At 43.7% G+C, this 21,380-nt stretch overlaps 1 protein-coding gene across 1 annotated transcript in view; it reads right to left on the reverse strand.

Annotated features, from left to right (window-relative positions):
* Positions 1–21,380, reverse strand: part of LOC135350196 (uncharacterized) — a gene marked incomplete in the record, with an annotated part of 231,127 nt that overhangs the window by 32,806 nt on the left and 176,941 nt on the right. The window contains 2 exon segments of the mRNA XM_064548964.1: positions 4,426–4,494; positions 4,556–4,581. Of these exon segments, the coding sequence (XP_064405034.1) occupies positions 4,426–4,494; positions 4,556–4,581 (95 nt within the window).

Consider the following 21,380-nt stretch of genomic DNA (forward strand, 5'->3'; position numbering starts at 1 on the left):
TGGTAAAGATCATTAATCACACAGATGAATAATAATTATGATAAATAATGTTTATTATAGCAACAAAGAAAGAGTCTTTTATGAGCAAAATGCATAATTATGGATTCGCTAGTTAAAGGTGAATTAGTCATTGCATGTGAGGGGGCGTTATCCCAACTCGTACTTCTTGTCCAGTGCGGCGTACGCCTACAGAGTATTGTGGAGCAGCTGGTCATAATATCTCAGATCCTTCACAGAGGGAGGGAGTTTGGGAATGGTGGCCAACTTTGTTATAAATGTTCTGAGTTTGCAGCTTAGCTCTTGGTGAAACCCCCTCCTCATCTGTTAGCTGATATCTGTACAATAATTATGAACAGTGATACGATCTTGTTAAAGTACCGTATATAGTGGGTTATTTTCGTACGGTAGGAATTTTCGTATCTTTCGTATTGAAAAGCATTATACGAAAATTGAAATTGCAATACATTCAACGTCACTATCTTGAGCTGAGTGTACGAATATAAAATACGAATGGGTATATAGTCTGTACGAAAATTTTGCACCAACAAAAATTACCTGCTATACGGTATGCAGCATATAATTATGGATCTAATTTCAACGATTTTGAAAGCTTAGAAAGAGACCTTTCAAATGGTGCCATCAAAGTTCAGATAAAAGTATTTGCCAATTTTCCCATACCATGGATAATAATAGCCCATGGGTCCAAGGGAGAAAAATGACAAATTATGGCCCCGACTAATAAAAATGCTGATATTGATACTCGAGTTACGGCTGTTTAGAAATAATGTTCAACTACTAAAATAGTCTATATAATACTATTCAACCATAATTTTAGATATTCCTAACTCAAGTTATGGACCATCACAATAATTAAGATAGCTACTAAAGCACTCCCTCCACACACACACTCACTTTAGGCACAAACAGAAGATGATTTTTTCTCGTCATCAAACAAGAAATGGGAATGGAAGTCAGTGAGGCGGTCCTCATCCGTGGGAAACTTCTGTTCCCTTGTGAAGACATTATTCTGACACAGCTTCTCTACACGTGTGTGTTGAAACTGTGTGTGGGGGAGCATGTTTATAACATGCTCAAATGGGAGATATTAATATTGAGTTGAATCAAAAGCTTGTAATAAGTAAATAGTGCATTCTGTAGCTATTGGAGAGGACTATATATCACACGCCTGACAACTACACCACCACAATAATTATTACCTCACATTATACTTTAATCTAAACACACCATTTGATAGCTCTTTCAAAGAGCTACAAAATGCATTCTTTAGAATTGTATATAGGACAATCTCAACTCAAGTTATTGCCAATCAAAGATAGCTTCTGAAATAGTAATGTCTCGTATAATTATTTCATTAAATCACCTTTCCCCTGAGCTCAATGTCTGGTTCTAGACTGAGTGTTAGTAGTCGCTGGTCAATATTCTGTTCAGCGCTGGATATCTGACCACCGATAACTGTACGAGGAAAATAAATAAGACATTCTTTTATAGAGATGATTGATACTAGGTGCATGCAGAATACAATGGCTGGTAGATCTAGACCTTTCTGTACAGGATGCTGTACTCGTGGTAGCTCTTTATGACAGGAGAGACTTGTGTTGTTGAGGTAGCAGCGCCGTGCTCGCAAGTACTAGCGCTAGTGCAAGTACTTTGTTAGCCTCGAGACCAGGCCTTGTATATTTTAATCGCGGCCTGGATTCGAGGCTTTGTTACCACATGGCCAGTGGGTAAGGATCCTCAAACAAATATCACAACCAAACCAAACAAACAACAAAAGGGTCACTAAACTAGAAAGCTTGAACTGAAATAAATTCCCTGATATGCATTGGGGGAAATCCCCAAAACAAAATAATATGCATTCCAACTAAAGGTAAACAAAAACAAGTTAATTATTCTATTGCTGTGAATCTATTGAGTCAGTGTTGGGGTCAGAGTTCATTGGTTGCCTAGATGACTCTAACGGTATAATAGGTGAAGGGAAACGATAATTTGCTGGAGCAGGTGAAAATGGAAACATTGGGAAGGACACGGGATTCAAATTAAATCGTGATGACTGTCCCAGCATTGAGTTGTGTGAAGAAGGTCCAGTGAAATGGTTGGGGAGTGGTGTATTGAATGGACCACCCCCGGGTACAAAGGTCGATTGCCCTGTGCTCATTAAACCAGTAGCTGAGGGGTACATGTGTTGAGGGTACGCTTGTGATCCGTGAGTGGGCGGGGCTGACTGCATGGATTCCACTTGTTGGCGAAGAGAAGATATTGTATTCCAGAGTGGTGTCAAGAGTGGTGTCAAGTCACTAATAGAGAGTGGAGCAGTAGAGCTTTGTGCTGTTTGTGATGGAGTATTGGGACCATTGCTGTCTTGAGATACATTGCTTTGATCATGTGACACTCCACTCGTATCATGTGATCTGTCCCCCTCCTGAGTGGTAGTATTAGTATTCGTTTGTACTCCTTTTTTCTTTCGTGGGTTAGTTTTGTTCTTGGATTTCTGAGCGTGTCCAGTTGAGGTCTTGTCAGAACTACAGAAATCTTTCCAACTGCCGTACACCAGAGGAGATTCAACAAAGCTCTCGGCCAGTCCGGAGGTGACAAACTTCCTGTAGGTGTGGCGTGAGCGACTGGGCGTGTCATGTGACGTGGTAGAGGAGTCATGTGATTTGCTTGAATCTCTGTGCACTAGTACGACAATGTCAAATCCTAACAGAGACAGTTGGTCAACCTGTGTGTGTGTGTGTGTGTGTGTGTGTGTGTGTGTGTGTGTGTGTGTGTGGGTGTGTTCGCTCCCTACCCCAGGGAAAACTACTTCTATAATAATGGCTGTTTTGGAAAATTCAGACCTTTCCAAGCCCCCACAACTTCAATTTGGAAACTTTTTTGGGGGATTGCTATATATGTAGTAGTTGGAGCATGCAAAGACTGTATACGTACCCTAGGTTGTTCTAGCTATAAGGACAGAAACATCATAAAGTGAAAAACTGTACCTACTTCCTATATAATGGTATAGCTTGTGTCATAATACCTATGAAGTGATCCCCTGCTCTGGCCCTTGGCTGGTTGACTGTTTCGTTGGAAACCAGGACATCCTGACACAGTAACTACTGTAGACTACTTCTCAAGAAGGAAAACTGTCACTGTTTCCAAGTTATGCATCTTTCTTTGCTAGAGGCGAATGCTGAAAAAGAGAAAATAATTTGAATATCAAACGTTGTAGACTACACTCTAAAAACAGGCTCTAAACTCACGGAAGCTACTCTTCCAGTATATTTCACACACTCAGAGGCTATCTAGGTAGGTGGACAAGCATATTAAATCAGCTCAAAAGGCTTATAAAGGCTGAACTAGGAAAATGATGATCGCTATACCACACAGAGCTTACTTGTGAAATGATCCTTTGCTGGGGCCTTGGCTGGTATACTCCTCTGTTCGAAACTTAGAGATCCTGGCAGAGTAGCATTTCTAGACTAGTTTGCAACAAAGTTGCCTGCAGAAAACTGCTACTGCTTCTTAGCTACGCATCTTTCTTTGCTAGGAGCTGATAATGAAAGTAATTTAGATTTTGGTTCCGCGGTGGGCGGTACTACGTATGAAATCATAACCGCGGCTATTCGGTTAAACATTGCAATCTGATTGGACAGCAGTTAGAACGAAACATATAATAGTTATACCTAACCCTCGTGTTGGCCATTCGTAACCATAGTAACATGACTATACATAAGTATAGTGTATAACATAACAATTATATTGATAAGAGAAGAACGAGAACGGCAAGTCTAACAATGGCGACAGTACATAAGAATTTGCTGAGCCATATACACTCTTCATTTACGATTGTACCACTAATCGATATTAAATGAATTACTCACTTGATGAGGTTAGGTTAGGGCCTTCCTTTGAAGTGGATGGAAGTTGTTTGGAACCATTTGGCGTATCTGAGGGTACAGTTAACAATAATTATTTATGTCATGTACGGTACATATAAGATGGGGAAACAGGTGATATCTATACCAGGCATATATTTAATGATCATTGTTGGGCTATAATAGAGTCTCCTACCAGTTGTTTCTGGTTTCATTGCCAGCATTGGGTGTCTGTTGACCGGAGAGAGGGTCAGAGGTCACTGGAGGAGGAATGAGATAGTTACGTACATGTGCAGGTTAATAGCAATAAATAGAATAATACAGTATAGCAGGTAATTTCGTGGGGTAAATATTGGTTATTTTTGTGGGCAAGCTGACCTACACGAAATACTTCCCCACGGGAACGTGGCTTACCGTAACGCATGCAATGCAGTTAAACGAAATTTGTGCTCACGAAAATCACCGTTTTCCATTTTTTACCACACAACGCTATACAGTAGTATAAATGGTAAAGATTACGTGCAAATGGGATATAAATAATAGTTACCTTTTTGTTTCTCTGTTGGTGGTGGTCCATTCTCGACACTCCTGGAGTCAGTGTCTCCAGTCACAGCAGCTGTATAGACAGAGTAGCTGTATTGGACCACACTGTGTACTCATGATCCTAGTGAGCTTACATTGTTGTGGTAGAGACTTGAGGTAGTCAGCAATTGTGTGACCCACCCGTGTAGCAATGTCAAGAGAAGTCTTGCCATCACCGTTAGTTACACCTGAACAAGAGTGGGTGTAGAAACAAAGATATAACACTGCATGGTGGTTGTGTTGTACTCACTGATATCACAGTTGGCCTTCTCCACCAAGTACTGCACCACATCTTTGTTTCCATGGGAGTTGCATGCATAGTGGAGAGGGGTCCAATCATGACGACGCGTCACACCTGCACATAACACACCATACGCTATTAGACACACAATCAAAACACTAATAGTTATAATTATACACAGTCTAATCAACAAAATTAAGTACCATGCAGGGACACTACTTGCTGGTTGTGTTACGCTCTGTAGCTTGTCATTAATAATTATGGACTTTGAACTTTCGATATCCATTTTAAACACTTATAGTCGATTATATTTACCATTCTGTTCCGCATGTCATTTCATGTTGTACATATAAATTGTAACTGTAATAGTCTGCTAGTACTGTAGCTTGTAGCTTCATTACCATAAAGCTTTAGCACCCGTTGAGTTAGCAAGTAGTGAACACATACTAAAAGAGGCCATTAAAAGCACAATAGATTATCACACTCACTGGGGTCAACTTTGTGTTGCTCGACTAGTTCCTTCACTACACCCAGGTTGCCACGGTAACATGCTGCACCCAGTAACCTGGCTTTGTCCTCATCACCACCACAGCCACGGCTCATCAGGTAGAGGGCAACATCCACACAACCATCATTATAACCTCCCAGAGCTTTGTCCAGTGGTGACTGTCCCTCATCATCCCTCACATCTGTACATTACACACAGTCAAACACAATAGTTATCAGGGTGTTTGAGAAAACGTTTGGGCGCGCGTAAGCGTCTGATGTTGTATTAATAATGATGATTATGTCATAATTATATCTGATGGTGATGATGTCATTATTCTATGGGGGGAAGGTTAATTCACCCTCCCTGCCTCTAAACCAGGGCTGCATCCAGGATTTTAGATCAGGGGGGGGGGGGTTTGGGCAATTAAAAATGTAGGAGGGGCAAAGTCATCAGAATTATTATAATAGCAGTACAAATGAATCTGCCAGATCCTAAGGGGGGTGCGAATTACCCCCTCGCCCCCCCCTCAATGCAGCCCAGCATGTAAACTCTTGGTTAGCTACATACACTGAATAGGACTGTGTCTAATCAACTGGGAAGAATCAAAGCAAATGATACTAAGTACCATCAAGGGCGTATGAAGAGAAGAGGGCAAAAACTGTAAGTGGGCGGTGGAAATTAATGTAATATATAAAAATAGATTAATTTGTGTAAACTACATGTGCAGATAATAAATAGATTGAATGCAGTTTTTGCTCGCACGTTGGACTAATAGTGAGTTGCATGCCCTCTTCTCTTCATACGCCATTGATACCATGGATACGGTATGGTTGTGTTACACCATGAAGTAGTGAACACACACCGTATAGCGGATAATTTTCGTGGGGTAAAATATTTTCTTTATTTTCGTGGGCAAGCTGACCTACATGAATTTTTACCCCATAAAATTACCGGCTATACGGTATTCAAAGAGGGCACATTAAATCATTTACTCACTCTTGGGGTCAACTTCGTGTTGCTCAACCAGTTCCTTCACTACACCCAGGATACCATGGTAACATGCTGCACGCAGTAGGTTGGCTTTGTCCTGATCACCACCACAGCCACGGCTCATCAGGTAGAGGGCAACATCCACACAACCTTTATGATCATAACCATACATATCCTCCATAGCTCTGTCCAGTGGTGACTGTCCCTCACCATCCCTCACATCTGAACATTACACACAATAATTACACGGAATCTGATTTAACAGGACTGTGTCTAATCAACTGGAAAGACAAACAGTAGGAGAGGCTATGGGAACAAATACAGAGCTAGAGACTATCAAAAATCTGACCCGGCTAAAATAATATAGCTCAACATAAATAAAGGAGTACAGAGATTGGCAATGGAATTCAAATGCCCTGCAGTTTGGATCAAATCTATTTTAATGTTGAAAAAATTTGGGGAAAAGGTCCAAAGAAACAGACAATTGTCTTACTGTCAGTACAATACTTGAGGCATAACTATGAGACACAGTTCTAGCATAGATATAGATAATTACTATACGAAGTTTGTACACCTCAGCTACTTTACAACAGTCGGTCATTTCAAATTAAGCACTACAACAGGTAGTTTCTGGCAAGACAGTATAATTATATACATGTATGATGCCTACCAGCGAGGGGCATTGTATCAAAGCTTTGGGAGGGTTTGGAATGTATGAAAAAAATAGCAAATTCGTGAACAATTGTTTCGCTATAGACCAGAAATTATTATCGTGAAGGTATAACTATACACCCAGCACCTTCAGTATGAGCTCCATGAGTAACAAGTGTCTTCACAATCTCAAGGTTGCCCCTCAGGCAAGCCCAATGTAATGGAGGCTCCTCATCCGCCCACTCGTCACTCCAGTAGAGCTGGTGGTTGGGGTCTGCCCCCTGTCCCAACAGGGACCTAACTTTGGTGACGTCATTATTGTCTACAGCCTCCCATAAGTCCTCGGCTAACTTCTTTTGAGCACTGTACAAAATAGATGGTTGAGGGGTCAGTCATACAGAGAATTACTTGATATGTGTATATAGTTTATACAAGTGACACCATGCACATATCCAGCTGTCACTTTGCTGTTACAGTGTTCCACCTCTGATCATAGCCTGCTCTGACTCTACTAATGGAATGAGCCTCCCTCCATGCAATCACAAGGTGCTACCATGAGTAGTAATTATAGTCTACATCATTGTTCACTTACTCTGAATCTTGTTCAGCCATTGAAGCTTCTTTCAAACTCTGTCAAATTCTCCCCTCAGTACAGTAAACAAAGCAAATTAAGTGCCACACCCTCTTTTTGTATTTCAAGGGTCTTTAAGCTTCCGGCCATAAAAACTTAATTACTCTTTCAACAAAGATATTGCGTAAAGCACTGAACATCATTTATAATAATTATACCGACACAGTCAATAGTCCAGTCATGTGATCGATCCTACTACACACAAAACAACACTTATAAAAAATAATTATACTAAACAGACGGAAAAATAAAATGTTAAAATTCAGCTAAAAGGAACTGCTCCAAATTGATCTACAGTTGTCATTGTCGCCGTAACCTTTGAACCCTCTCCAAAGGGGGGTGCTCCAAACAAATCTCGTCTTGCATTGTCAGCAGTATTATAAGAGGGCGGGTAGAGGAACGTCCGTCAAAATTAATGGAGTGCTACCAAAGTCATCCGTAGGAAATGGACTGCCAGTCTGTGAGGTGTGTGTGTGGAGTGTGTGTGTGGGTGTGGAGTGTGGATGTGGAGTGTGGGTGTGGAGTGTGTGTGTGAGCAAGGTGTCATACAGGATTTTGAAGTAGAAGGGGGAAATGTTGCTAAAAAAAGGTCAACTGTTTCAATACTCTGTTATTGTAAAATTGCCAGCTATGGACACTCAGTTATACAACTAGTAGTAATTTTAGAGGAGGGATATCCCCCCCCCCCCCCCCCCCCCGGGCCCTGTATAACACCCTGGTGAGTGTGTGTGTGAGAGAGTGAACACATGTGAGGGGTGGGAGTGAACACATGTGAGGGATGGGGGGTTGAATAAGCAGTATAGAGTTGTGTATTGTGGTCACCCTCTATAATACAGCCAGGTTTAATAAGGGACCCAGAGTCAGCCTCTGCCCAGCCTAGGGGCCACCACAATAAACATTCTGTATAATTATAAGGCCATGCAAAGTCAATTTGAAGTCTCTCAGGCTCTCGCACTTGGAAATTGGCAAGTCAAATATCACGTGACCTCAGCACTAGAAAAAAAATTTGTATGGTTTTTTATAATAATTATTATTGACTAAAATTAAAACATCTGCTTATTGAGGAAGTTATGTGTTTCAATTTACGTATAATAATAATCTCCTCAATCTGCTGGCTAATTGCAATTTGTGTGGCCTAAGGCAAGTAGTGAGAAAATAAACACTTAATTAATTTAACGCCCACTCACACACCCACACCCACACACACACACACACACACACACTCACCACTGTGGTCAGGTTGGTCTCTGATCCTATTCTTTGTGGAGTGAATGGGACATAACCAAAAGCATCCAGTCCACTGTCTACGCTCTAATGGAATCCTGCATTCTGATTGGACGGCTTCAGGTTCAATACTCGTTGTTGCCATGACGAATTTGACCCTGAGTTGAAATGGATGTCGTGGTAACTGCTGTAGCAATAGTGTTAATGGGAGGGTGACAGTTATGGAGGGTTTTGATTGGTTGGTTGGTTTCTTAGCAACAGGACGAGCATTTTTTGGAGAAGGGAGAGTATTTGGCGGACAAGGTGAACGCTGTGTGGAGATAATTATAAATTATGGTGAATAATATGATATTATCCTATGGATACTGAAGATTATCACGAGTCTGTGCCAGTAACTGCACGAGTGCCTGCAAGGCACGAGTGACAGTTACTAGGCACGGACGAGTGATAATCATCAGTATCCATGGGATAATGCATTTATTGCTTGGCAACCAAAATGCAGGTTGAATCTGCGCATGCGCAACATGCGGTTGCTTTATCAACCAGAAGAATGCGTAGCAACACTCCCAGTTGAAGACTAGTTTAAGAGAAAGAAAACAGCTAGAAAGACAAAGAAATAAGACTCTAGAACACCAAGAGAGCTTGCAGAAGGCTACTTAAAGATTTTGTAGAGAACAGACAAGAAAAACGTTGACAACCAGCAACCCGTTTTGAAAATGGATAGTTCTGAAGGATAAACAGCATGTGCTTGCTTTCTATCATGCTCCAGTGGCTCCAGTGTATCAGAAGAGGAAACATGCACCGCTATAACTGAAGAAAAGTGTGACAACCGTTTTTGAAGCCAAAACGACTTTATACAAGCCTGAACAGGCTTATATGGTGGTGCAGTACACTTCTACATGTGCAATACTCCGCTCAAAGCACCCACTCCCAACACTGATGCCTGTTTGATGCATTAAATATGAATACTGACAACCTCCTGACCCTCAGCTTCACTGCAAAAAGAGCACAGAAGTGATACAGAGCATCAGAAAACAAGAAAAGAGACTGATAAACATTGCAATGCATGATTATAAGTGTGTAAACTATGTTTTTCTTGTTCTCTCACTGCTGAAAACGTTTTATTCCAAATAAGAATCACTTCCTAGTGTGCAATAACAAGTGTGCAATAATACTTCCGGGTGTGCAATATGGAAAAATATCTGCACAGTCGGTGATGAGTCGCTTCCTGTGCAATTTGAATGTAAAACGCTGATGTCAGCACTTATTAAAAAGCAATAATAACTAATACTTACACAATTTTTACACTGAATGTCACTATAATTATTAGCAGGCCACCCTCTATAATACAGCCAGGTTAATGGGCCCCAAAGTCTCCATAGCATGTGTTTGGACCTGTGTTAGCAGACCACCCTCTATAATACAGCCAGGTTAATGGTCCCCAAAGTCTCCATAGCATGTGTTTGGACCTGTGTTAGCAGGCCACCCTCTATAATACAGCCAGGTTAATGGGCCCCAAAGTCTCCATAGCATGTGTTTGGACATGTGTTAGCAGACCACCCTCTATAATACAGCCAGGTTAATGGTCCCCAAAGTCTCCATAGCATGTGTTTGGACCTGTGTTAGCAGACCACCCTCTATAATACAGCCAGGTTAATGGGTCCCAAAGTCTCCATAGCATGTGTTTGGACCTGTGTTAGCAGGCCACCCTCTATAATACAGCCAGGTTAATGGGTCCCAAAGTCTCCATAGCATGTGTTTGGACCTGTGTTAGCAGACCACCCTCTATTATACAGCCAGGTTAATGGGTCCCAAAGTCTCCATAGCATGTGTTTGGACCTGTGTTAGCAGACCACCCTCTATAATACAGCCAGGTTAATGGTCCCAAGTCTCCATAGCATGTGTTTGGACCTGTGTTAGCAGGCCACCCTCTATAATACAGCCAGGTTAATGGGTCCCAAAGTCTCCATAGCATGTGTTTGGACCTATGTTAGCAGGCCACCCTCTATAATACAGCCAGGTTAATGGGTCCCAAAGTCTCCATAGCATGTGTTTGGACCTGTGTTAGCAGACCACCCTCTATAATACAGCCAGGTTAATGGGTCCCAAAGTCTCCATAGCATGTGTTTGGACCTGTGTTAGCAGGCCACCCTCTATAATACAGCCAGGTTAATGGGCCCCAAAGTCTCCATAGCATGTGTTTGGACCTGTGTTAGCAGACCACCCTCTATAATACAGCCAGGTTAATGGTCCCCAAAGTCTCCATAGCATGTGTTTGGACCTGTGTTAGCAGACCACCCTCTATAATACAGCCAGGTTAATGGGTCCCAAAGTCTCCATAGCATGTGTTTGGACCTGTGTTAGCAGGCCACCCTCTATAATACAGCCAGGTTAATGGGTCCCAAAGTCTCCATAGCATGTGTTTGGACCTGTGTTAGCAGACCACCCTCTATTATACAGCCAGGTTAATGGGTCCCAAAGTCTCCATAGCATGTGTTTGGACCTGTGTTAGCAGACCACCCTCTATAATACAGCCAGGTTAATGGTCCCAAGTCTCCATAGCATGTGTTTGGACCTGTGTTAGCAGGCCACCCTCTATAATACAGCCAGGTTAATGGGTCCCAAAGTCTCCATAGCATGTGTTTGGACCTATGTTAGCAGGCCACCCTCTATAATACAGCCAGGTTAATGGGTCCCAAAGTCTCCATAGCATGTGTTTGGACCTGTGTTAGCAGACCACCCTCTATAATACAGCCAGGTTAATGGGTCCCAAAGTCTCCATAGCATGTGTTTGGACCTGTGTTAGCAGGCCACCCTCTATAATACAGCCAGGTTAATGGGTCCCAAAGTCTCCATAGCATGTGTTTGGACCTGTGTTAGCAGACCACCCTCTATTATACAGCCAGGTTAATGGGTCCCAAAGTCTCCATAGCATGTGTTTGGACCTGTGTTAGCAGACCACCCTCTATAATACAGCCAGGTTAATGGTCCCAAGTCTCCATAGCATGTGTTTGGACCTGTGTTAGCAGGCCACCCTCTATAATACAGCCAGGTTAATGGGTCCCAAAGTCTCCATAGCATGTGTTTGGACCTATGTTAGCAGGCCACCCTCTATAATACAGCCAGGTTAATGGGTCCCAAAGTCTCCATAGCATGTGTTTGGACCTATGTTAGCAGGCCACCCTCTATAATACAGCCAGGTTAATGGGTCCCAAAGTCTCCATAGCATGTGTTTGGACCTATGTTAGCAGGCCACCCTCTATAATACAGCCAGGTTAATGGGTCCCAAAGTCTCCATAGCATGTGTTTGGACCTGTGTTAGCAGACCACCCTCTATTATACAGCCAGGTTAATGGGTCCCAAAGTCTCCATAGCATGTGTTTGGACCTGTGTTAGCAGGCCACCCTCTATAATACAGCCAGGTTAATGGGTCCCAAAGTCTCCATAGCATGTGTTTGGACCTGTGTTAGCAGACCACCCTCTATTATACAGCCAGGTTAATGGGTCCCAAAGTCTCCATAGCATGTGTTTGGACCTGTGTTAGCAGACCACCCTCTATAATACAGCCAGGTTAATGGTCCCAAGTCTCCATAGCATGTGTTTGGACCTGTGTTAGCAGGCCACCCTCTATAATACAGCCAGGTTAATGGGTCCCAAAGTCTCCATAGCATGTGTTTGGACCTATGTTAGCAGGCCACCCTCTATAATACAGCCAGGTTAATGGGTCCCAAAGTCTCCATAGCATGTGTTTGGACCTATGTTAGCAGGCCACCCTCTATAATACAGCCAGGTTAATGGGTCCCAAAGTCTCCATAGCATGTGTTTGGACCTATGTTAGCAGGCCACCCTCTATAATACAGCCAGGTTAATGGGTCCCAAAGTCTCCATAGCATGTGTTTGGACCTGTGTTAGCAGACCACCCTCTATTATACAGCCAGGTTAATGGGTCCCAAAGTCTCCATAGCATGTGTTTGGACCTGTGTTAGCAGACCACCCTCTATAATACAGCCAGGTTAATGGTCCCAAGTCTCCATAGCATGTGTTTGGACCTGTGTTAGCAGGCCACCCTCTATAATACAGCCAGGTTAATGGGCCCAAGTCTCCATAGCATGTGTTTGGACCTGTGTTAGCAGGCCACCCTCTATAATACAGCCAGGTTAATGGCCCCCAAAGTCTCCATAGCATGTGCTTGGACCTGTGTTAGCAGGCCACCCTCTATAATACAGCCAGGTTAATGGGCTCCAAAGTCTCCATAGCATGTGTTTGGACCTGTGTTAGCAGACCACCCTCTATATTACAGCCAGGTTAATGGGTCCCAAAGTCTCCATAGCATGTGTTTGGACCTGTGTTAGCAGACCACCCTCTATTATACAGCCAGGTTAATGGGTCCCAAAGTCTCCATAGCATGTGTTTGGACCTGTGTTAGCAGACCACCCTCTATAATACAGCCAGGTTAATGGGTCCCAAAGTCTCCATAGCATGTGTTTGGACCTGTGTTAGCAGGCCACCCTCTATAATACAGCCAGGTTAATGGGTCCCAAAGTCTCCATAGCATGTGTTTGGACCTGTGTTAGCAGACCACCCTCTATTATACAGCCAGGTTAATGGGTCCCAAAGTCTCCATAGCATGTGTTTGGACCTGTGTTAGCAGACCACCCTCTATAATACAGCCAGGTTAATGGTCCCAAGTCTCCATAGCATGTGTTTGGACCTGTGTTAGCAGGCCACCCTCTATAATACAGCCAAGTTAATGGGTCCCAAAGTCTCCATAGCATGTGTTTGGACCTATGTTAGCAGGCCACCCTCTATAATACAGCCAGGTTAATGGGTCCCAAAGTCTCCATAGCATGTGTTTGGACCTATGTTAGCAGGCCACCCTCTATAATACAGCCAGGTTAATGGGTCCCAAAGTCTCCATAGCATGTGTTTGGACCTATGTTAGCAGGCCACCCTCTATAATACAGCCAGGTTAATGGGTCCCAAAGTCTCCATAGCATGTGTTTGGACCTGTGTTAGCAGACCACCCTCTATTATACAGCCAGGTTAATGGGTCCCAAAGTCTCCATAGCATGTGTTTGGACCTGTGTTAGCAGACCACCCTCTATAATACAGCCAGGTTAATGGTCCCAAGTCTCCATAGCATGTGTTTGGACCTGTGTTAGCAGGCCACCCTCTATAATACAGCCAGGTTAATGGGCCCAAGTCTCCATAGCATGTGTTTGGACCTGTGTTAGCAGGCCACCCTCTATAATACAGCCAGGTTAATGGCCCCCAAAGTCTCCATAGCATGTGCTTGGACCTGTGTTAGCAGGCCACCCTCTATAATACAGCCAGGTTAATGGGCTCCAAAGTCTCCATAGCATGTGTTTGGACCTGTGTTAGCAGACCACCCTCTATATTACAGCCAGGTTAATGGGTCCCAAAGTCTCCATAGCATGTGTTTGGACCTGTGTTAGCAGACCACCCTCTATTATACAGCCAGGTTAATGGGTCCCAAAGTCTCCATAGCATGTGTTTGGACCTGTGTTAGCAGACCACCCTCTATAATACAGCCAGGTTAATGGTCCCAAGTCTCCATAGCATGTGTTTGGACCTGTGTTAGCAGGCCACCCTCTATAATACAGCCAGGTTAATGGGCCCAAGTCTCCATAGCATGTGTTTGGACCTGTGTTAGCAGGCCACCCTCTATAATACAGCCAGGTTAATGGCCCCCAAAGTCTCCATAGCATGTGCTTGGACCTGTGTTAGCAGGCCACCCTCTATAATACAGCCAGGTTAATGGGCTCCAAAGTCTCCATAGCATGTGTTTGGACCTGTGTTAGCAGACCACCCTCTATATTACAGCCAGGTTAATGGGCCCCAAAGTCTCCATAGCATGTGTTTGGACCTGTGTTAGCAGACCACCCTCTATAATACAGCCAGGTTAATGTGCCCCAAAGTCTCCATAGCATGTGTTTGGACCTGTGTTAGCAGGCCACCCTCTATAATACAGCCAGGTTAATGGCCCCAAAGTCTCCATAGCATGTGTTTGGACCTGTGTTAGCAGGCCACCCTCTATAATACAGCCAGGTTAATGGGCCCCAAAGTCTCCATAGCATGTGTTTGGACCTGTGTTAGCAGACCACCCTCTATAATACAGCCAGGTTAATGTGCCCCAAAGTCTCCATAGCATGTGTTTGGACCTGTGTTAGCAGACCACCCTCTATATTACAGCCAGGTTAATGGGTCCCAAAGTCTCCATAGCATGTGTTTGGACCTGTGTTAGCAGACCACCCTCTATTATACAGCCAGGTTAATGGGTCCCAAAGTCTCCATAGCATGTGTTTGGACCTGTGTTAGCAGACCACCCTCTATAATACAGCCAGGTTAATGGTCCCAAGTCTCCATAGCATGTGTTTGGACCTGTGTTAGCAGGCCACCCTCTATAATACAGCCAGGTTAATGGGCCCAAGTCTCCATAGCATGTGTTTGGACCTGTGTTAGCAGGCCACCCTCTATAATACAGCCAGGTTAATGGCCCCCAAAGTCTCCATAGCATGTGCTTGGACCTGTGTTAGCAGGCCACCCTCTATAATACAGCCAGGTTAATGGGCTCCAAAGTCTCCATAGCATGTGTTTGGACCTGTGTTAGCAGACCACCCTCTATATTACAGCCAGGTTAATGGGCCCCAAAGTCTCCATAGCATGTGTTTGGACCTGTGTTAGCAGACCACCCTCTATAATACAGCCAGGTTAATGTGCCCCAAAGTCTCCATAGCATGTGTTTGGACCTGTGTTAGCAGGCCACCCTCTATAATACAGCCAGGTTAATGGCCCCAAAGTCTCCATAGCATGTGTTTGGACCTGTGTTAGCAGGCCACCCTCTATAATACAGCCAGGTTAATGGGCCCCAAAGTCTCCATAGCATGTGTTTGGACCTGTGTTAGCAGACCACCCTCTATATAATACAGCCAGGTTAATGTGCCCCAAAGTCTCCATAGCATGTGTTTGGACCTGTGTTAGCAGACCACCCTCTATAATACAGCCAGGTTAATGTGCCCCAAAGTCTCCATAGCATGTGTTTGGACCTGTGTTAGCAGGCCACCCTCTATAATACAGCCAGGTTAATGGCCCCAAAGTCTCCGTAGCATGTGTTTGGACCTGTGTTAGCAGACCACCCTCTATAATACAGCCACTGTTGGTCTACCCACCACTATACATATACAGGGTATTACGGTGGCCCTGAGTGCTACTCCTAGTTGATAGTTCAAACGCGTAGTTGGCAGTTGGAAGTTCATGACCTTTAAACTTTGCAACCTGTTTTTATGTGTAAGTTAAAATTATGATACTGGCACCAATAATAATTGCTAGATATCTAGCTGGCAGGCTAAGACGATAATTATATACACATCTAAGTAGGGAGGTCTAATCCCCATGCACCTATATTCCCGGTAGAGAGGGAGGGAGGGGCATTATAGAAACATGTTGTATGGCACTTAGATTCTATTGAGGCCGTTTGGTTAAAAGATTTGAGGCAGTGCAAAGATCTATATTATTATAACATAATTATTATGCTAACTGGCGTAGAAGATAATAGTCTTTGCTGGTCTCAGACGGCACTATTAAACGTGTGTCCGCTATACAATGTACATTAAGTAGGGCTTGCCCCCATCAATGAAGGCTTAGAGAAACAGGTTTTGCAGATCTAGAATAATTCCTGGCATTAGTTCGTTGCGAAGTTTAAAGGTCACCAACTACCAACTAGGAGTAGCACTCGGGCCACCGTAGGGTATACTAATAGTAAGGTACTCACAAAGACATTAGTGACATGGTTGGTGGTTCCTGTGATCCTGGACACCACCTCACACACTTTCCAGATACTGGGACGCAGCTCAGGGTCAGAGGTCAACAGGCAGCCTACAAGGGAGGAGGAGAACACATGTATCACACACACCTACACCCACACACACACACCTACACCCACACACACCCACACGGCAAGCATAAAACAAATGTGTCTTATGTTATAGTTATAACACGGGCACGAGGGATGTATGGAATATATTGCACTGAAGCACGAGGGCGCCAGCCCCGAGGGCTGAGTGCAATATATGCCATGCAGCTCGAGTGCACGTGTTATAACTAGTTTATATCCCGAGGGCATAGCAACATAACACTGTCCTAGTAACACAATAATTATAAACAGCACAAAAAAGACAGAGACAACTCTAGACACAGCTCCATCTCTTCTCTCTTCTAGACACCAGTATCTGCAGCATATAAGATTGGCATGACCGACGAATGGCTTGACACAAAATTGTTGGAGTTTCAACTGAAATCTGTAAAACAGCCCCACCCCACTTCTGGTGCTGCAAAACAGCCCCGCCCCACTTACTGCTGCAAAGAAACAGCCCCACCCCACTACTCAGTGAATACATGTATTAGCTGCTGGTCTACGCTCGGCCTCATAACCAAGCCAAGAAAGCTCGCTTCTACACTGCTGCAAAACAGCTCATGCCCCCAGCAAAAAGAGCCACTTCTAGTGCTATACGGTGAAGCAGAATTGACATGCATCACGATGTCGAGGACTAGGTCGATCTAGGAACACAGAATCTTCCACAAAATGAATCTTGGACAATTTTAAAACCTGCATGGTTGCAAGAAGAAACTCCAGCAGTGCTGAACATTCATTCCTGCATGGCTGGACATACTTTGATACTTGTTATTTCTCATGCGTATTAATTTAATTTTAATTTAATTGTCTAATTGCCAGAGGGGCGTTTTGCGGTCAGTGCAATATGACTTTCAGCAGTGCAATATGAAGCATATTGCACTTGGCAACAACGTAGCAACGGGATATAAGGGATAATTATTTATGTGATTAACTTTTAAACGACGCGATTTCAGTACAGGCCACAAATGGATATCACTGTATGATACAAGAGTATGCAGTGATTATGATAGCTGCTCACATAACAGCATTAGTATAAGTATCTATTACACATTTATTTCTGACTACGACTATACACAACTATGGGATAGAGCTATTGAATGATACTTGATACTCTAAAATGGATGCTTTGTACAATAAATTATGTAACTAGTGAAATGCTTCCTCACACACACAAACAGTGGAGCCACTCTTAATGACCTCAGCTGAAGAAAGTTCAACTGCAGGCTATGAGGTCCCAAATGAATAGTTTTTGTATACATGCAGCCAAAATTTTTTTCCCTAAACGTAATACAGTGAAACCTCTGTTAACAACCACCTCTGAATAAAGGCCAGTTGCTATATAACGGCCAGGCACCCAGGTCCCAAACGAACAGTTTATGTACAAAACAACCTCTCAACAAAGGCCACCTCTGTATAAAGGCCAAAACATTGTTCCCCAAAGGTGTCTGTTATAGAGGGGTTCCATTATAGTTCAATTGTACATACCTTGAGGTCACGATGTATGACGGGTTTTGTCCGATGGTGTAGCCTAGCAACGGCCTTAGCAACGTCAGAGAAGATATGCAACACTTCACGTTGTCTCAGTCGAGTGCCCGCTGATTCAGCAAATCTATCACCGAAGTACCTAATAGAATAAATAATAATAATAATATTAAAAGCTTAATTTATCACTAATTAGCTACATGCAGACAGTGTTTGTGATTCTCACTACTGTACATGATCAATGGTACCACTCCATTAGTATGACTAAGCAATAGACTACCATCATGCACGCAGGTACACTACCACCCACTCCACTCATCACACACCCACTCCATTAGTATGAGTAGGCAATGGAGGACCATACATTATGCACCTATCAATGTGTCGCCCCACTCCCCCCAGGAGGGGTCGGGCTTATATGGGGATTTGACCTTACCTCAGGTCAAATTTCCCCTGATAGGGGAAGGATTCTGTGTTCAAATCCCCCAGTCAACGGAGGATTTTTAAGCCCCAAGCAGTTGCACACATTAAAACAGGTTATACAAGCAGTCTTTACTACGCAAAGCCAGGTCAAATCCCCAAGTATGGGGCCAACATTTCAGGTTAAATTTCCCCGTATGTCCCGGGGGGGGGGGTAGTGGGGCAACACCAGAGGAGGTCCGACATGCGTGCACGAATCACTATAAGTTCAGTGCATTGTGGTAATTGGGGTCACGTGATATGTCCAGGCCAAATGTACTAGCATTTGTAGTGATTCGTGCACGCATGTCGGACCGGGCCTCCTCTGGGGCAAAACATTGATGATAGGTGCACTACAACAAAGGGAGCTAGAGAGCTAGTCTATAGATAGAGTATCTGGGTCCACTCAATAAAATCTGACACTGCGTACTCACCCTAGCATTGTCCAGCTCCCTCTGCAGACTAGCCACCATATCCACCACCAGCAGCAATCAGTCAGGATACCTTGAGACAGTCACTCTCTGCTAGCTCCATCTCTCTCTACACTGCTTGTAGCCTTGTGAGCATGGAGCCATCTCATGTTAGCAACTGGAGCTATATATTATAGAGTAGATCTGTTTCAATGCTGCCTAGCTGTGAAGCGCTTAGTCTAGTCTATGGCAGAGTCTACAGCTAGCTAGGGTAGCTAGCTCAGTAGGCCGGTGTCATAAAATTTTGGGCCCCGGTGTCATAGGATAGAACCTCCGGGCGACAGTTTCTCCCCCGGAGCCTGCGGTCTTAGGACAATGCCTCCCCCCCGGTGGTTTTGTCCTAGGACAGAATCCCCGCCCCCAGGATATATCATCCGGGTACATGTACCCTGTCAAAACCTGTCAAAGCAGCTTTAGTATAATAAGCGTGCGCGTGCATGCGAAATGTATAGACTGTTAGCAATCAGAATGGCTACTCAACAAGAGTATGAGGACATACTGCTGTACAAGACTGCTGCCAGCAATGCTGGCCAGAAGAAATACAGAGACGGGCTTTCCACTAATGACAAGAGAAGTATAAGAGACAAAGCTCAAAGGTATGCTCTGCAGCAACAATGCTTATACCTGCCTGAGAAGGACAGCACTGGCATCCATAGAATGAGAAGAGTTGTGGTGAAGCAAGAGGAGAAAAGCAGGATACTAAACATGTGCCACGATGGACTGGATGGAATGCATTTTGAGAGAGACAAGACCTATGGAAAGGTATATTTATCATCATATCTTATAAAGTATAATTATATCTGTTTCATGCATGTAGGTTGCTCAGGATTTCTACTGGAAAGGCCTACATGCTGACGTCATACAGCTCTGCAAGCACTGCGACTAATGCCAACGAACGAATCACCAACTGCAGAAGCCCAGAGCAGAACTACATCCCATCCCTGTAACAAAGGTCTGGTACAGAGTTGGTATTGACTTGGTAGGACCTGAAACAAGCTCTGGAAACAAGTACATTATCACGCTCTCAGACTATTTCTCTAAGTGGCCTGAGGCTGCCCCACTCCCATCAAAATCAGCAGAAGGTGTAGCAAAATTTCTGTTTGACACATTTTGCAGGCATGGGTGGCCAAAAGTGATTCAATCAGACCAAGGAAGAGAGTTTGTCAACGAAATCAATGTACACATGCAGCTGTGCAAATCTTCTTTGTTGAAGAATGACAGCACTGGATTGCCACTTCTCTGTTTAAGGGTGAACTGTATTTGTACGACAGCTGCTTCAATGGAACGCTTTCCCCAAGTACTGAGCTCCAGATAGCACAAGTGTATAGCCCATTAATTCAATGCAATGGGCTGTTGATTTCTGTGGTGGCTCTCCAGCAGCAAGAGGGTGCTAACAACTGCGGACTATTTAGCATTGCTGCTGCATATCACGCTGCTATGAACGATAATGTGGATTCTCTAGTGTTTGATGAGGCCAAAATGAGAGCACATATCATTAAGTGCTTTGAGAAGGGCAAACTCTCACGGTTCCCTCGCACAAAGAAAGCGATGCCCAAAAGACCAACACCACAAACCATTGCCATTACAATATACTGCATGTGCGAGAGACCGGACTCTTTTGAGGATATGGTCATGTGTGACAAATGTAGTGAGTGGTATCATAGCCTCGATTCAAGGCCGTATTTTAATCGGTCTGGAATCGAGGCTAGTGGTATCACTATCGCTGTGCCAAAATTCACAAAGAACCAGTAGGTAATTGGTTTTGTTCTGGTTGTATCACTTTATGATTTGTGCACTTTTGGTTATATTTATTGTACTTCTTTCTCTTGCATTGTTGTATATATTGAGTATTGAATATTTGAGATCTATAACATAATAGATACAGCATCTAGTTAGGCTTTGTCTATGGCTGTTTACTTCGTAGCCTAGACTAGTCCTCTCAGATTACCTGTGGACTGACTTTCACCTGGGGTAGGAGCTTTTGTCCTAGGACAGAAACTCCGGGGGGAGGAAATATCCTAAGGACGGAACCCCCCCCCCGGAGCTCCTGTCCTGGGGGAGGCCGTGTCCTGTGACACCGGCCCCATGTTTAGGCCCCCCCCAGGCCTAGAATTTTAAAATTTTGGGCTAGTTTAGCTATTAGGTCTGGCCCCCAGACTAGTCAAAGAGACATAGGTAAGGTTAGCTCTATTAGTTGACAAAGCATCAAAGAGACTGCATGCATGCAAAGACTCTGTATCAAAGTAGCAAAAATGTTTGCATTATTATTCTATCATGGAATTCAAAGTGAAGGAAGATTTACCTTTCAAGTTACTCATGCTTTACCTATAAGAGTTAAATGCTTTGATG

This window comes from Halichondria panicea, chromosome 1, assembly GCF_963675165.1.
Source record: "Halichondria panicea chromosome 1, odHalPani1.1, whole genome shotgun sequence".
NCBI classification, from domain to species: Eukaryota; Metazoa; Porifera; class Demospongiae; order Suberitida; family Halichondriidae; genus Halichondria; species Halichondria panicea.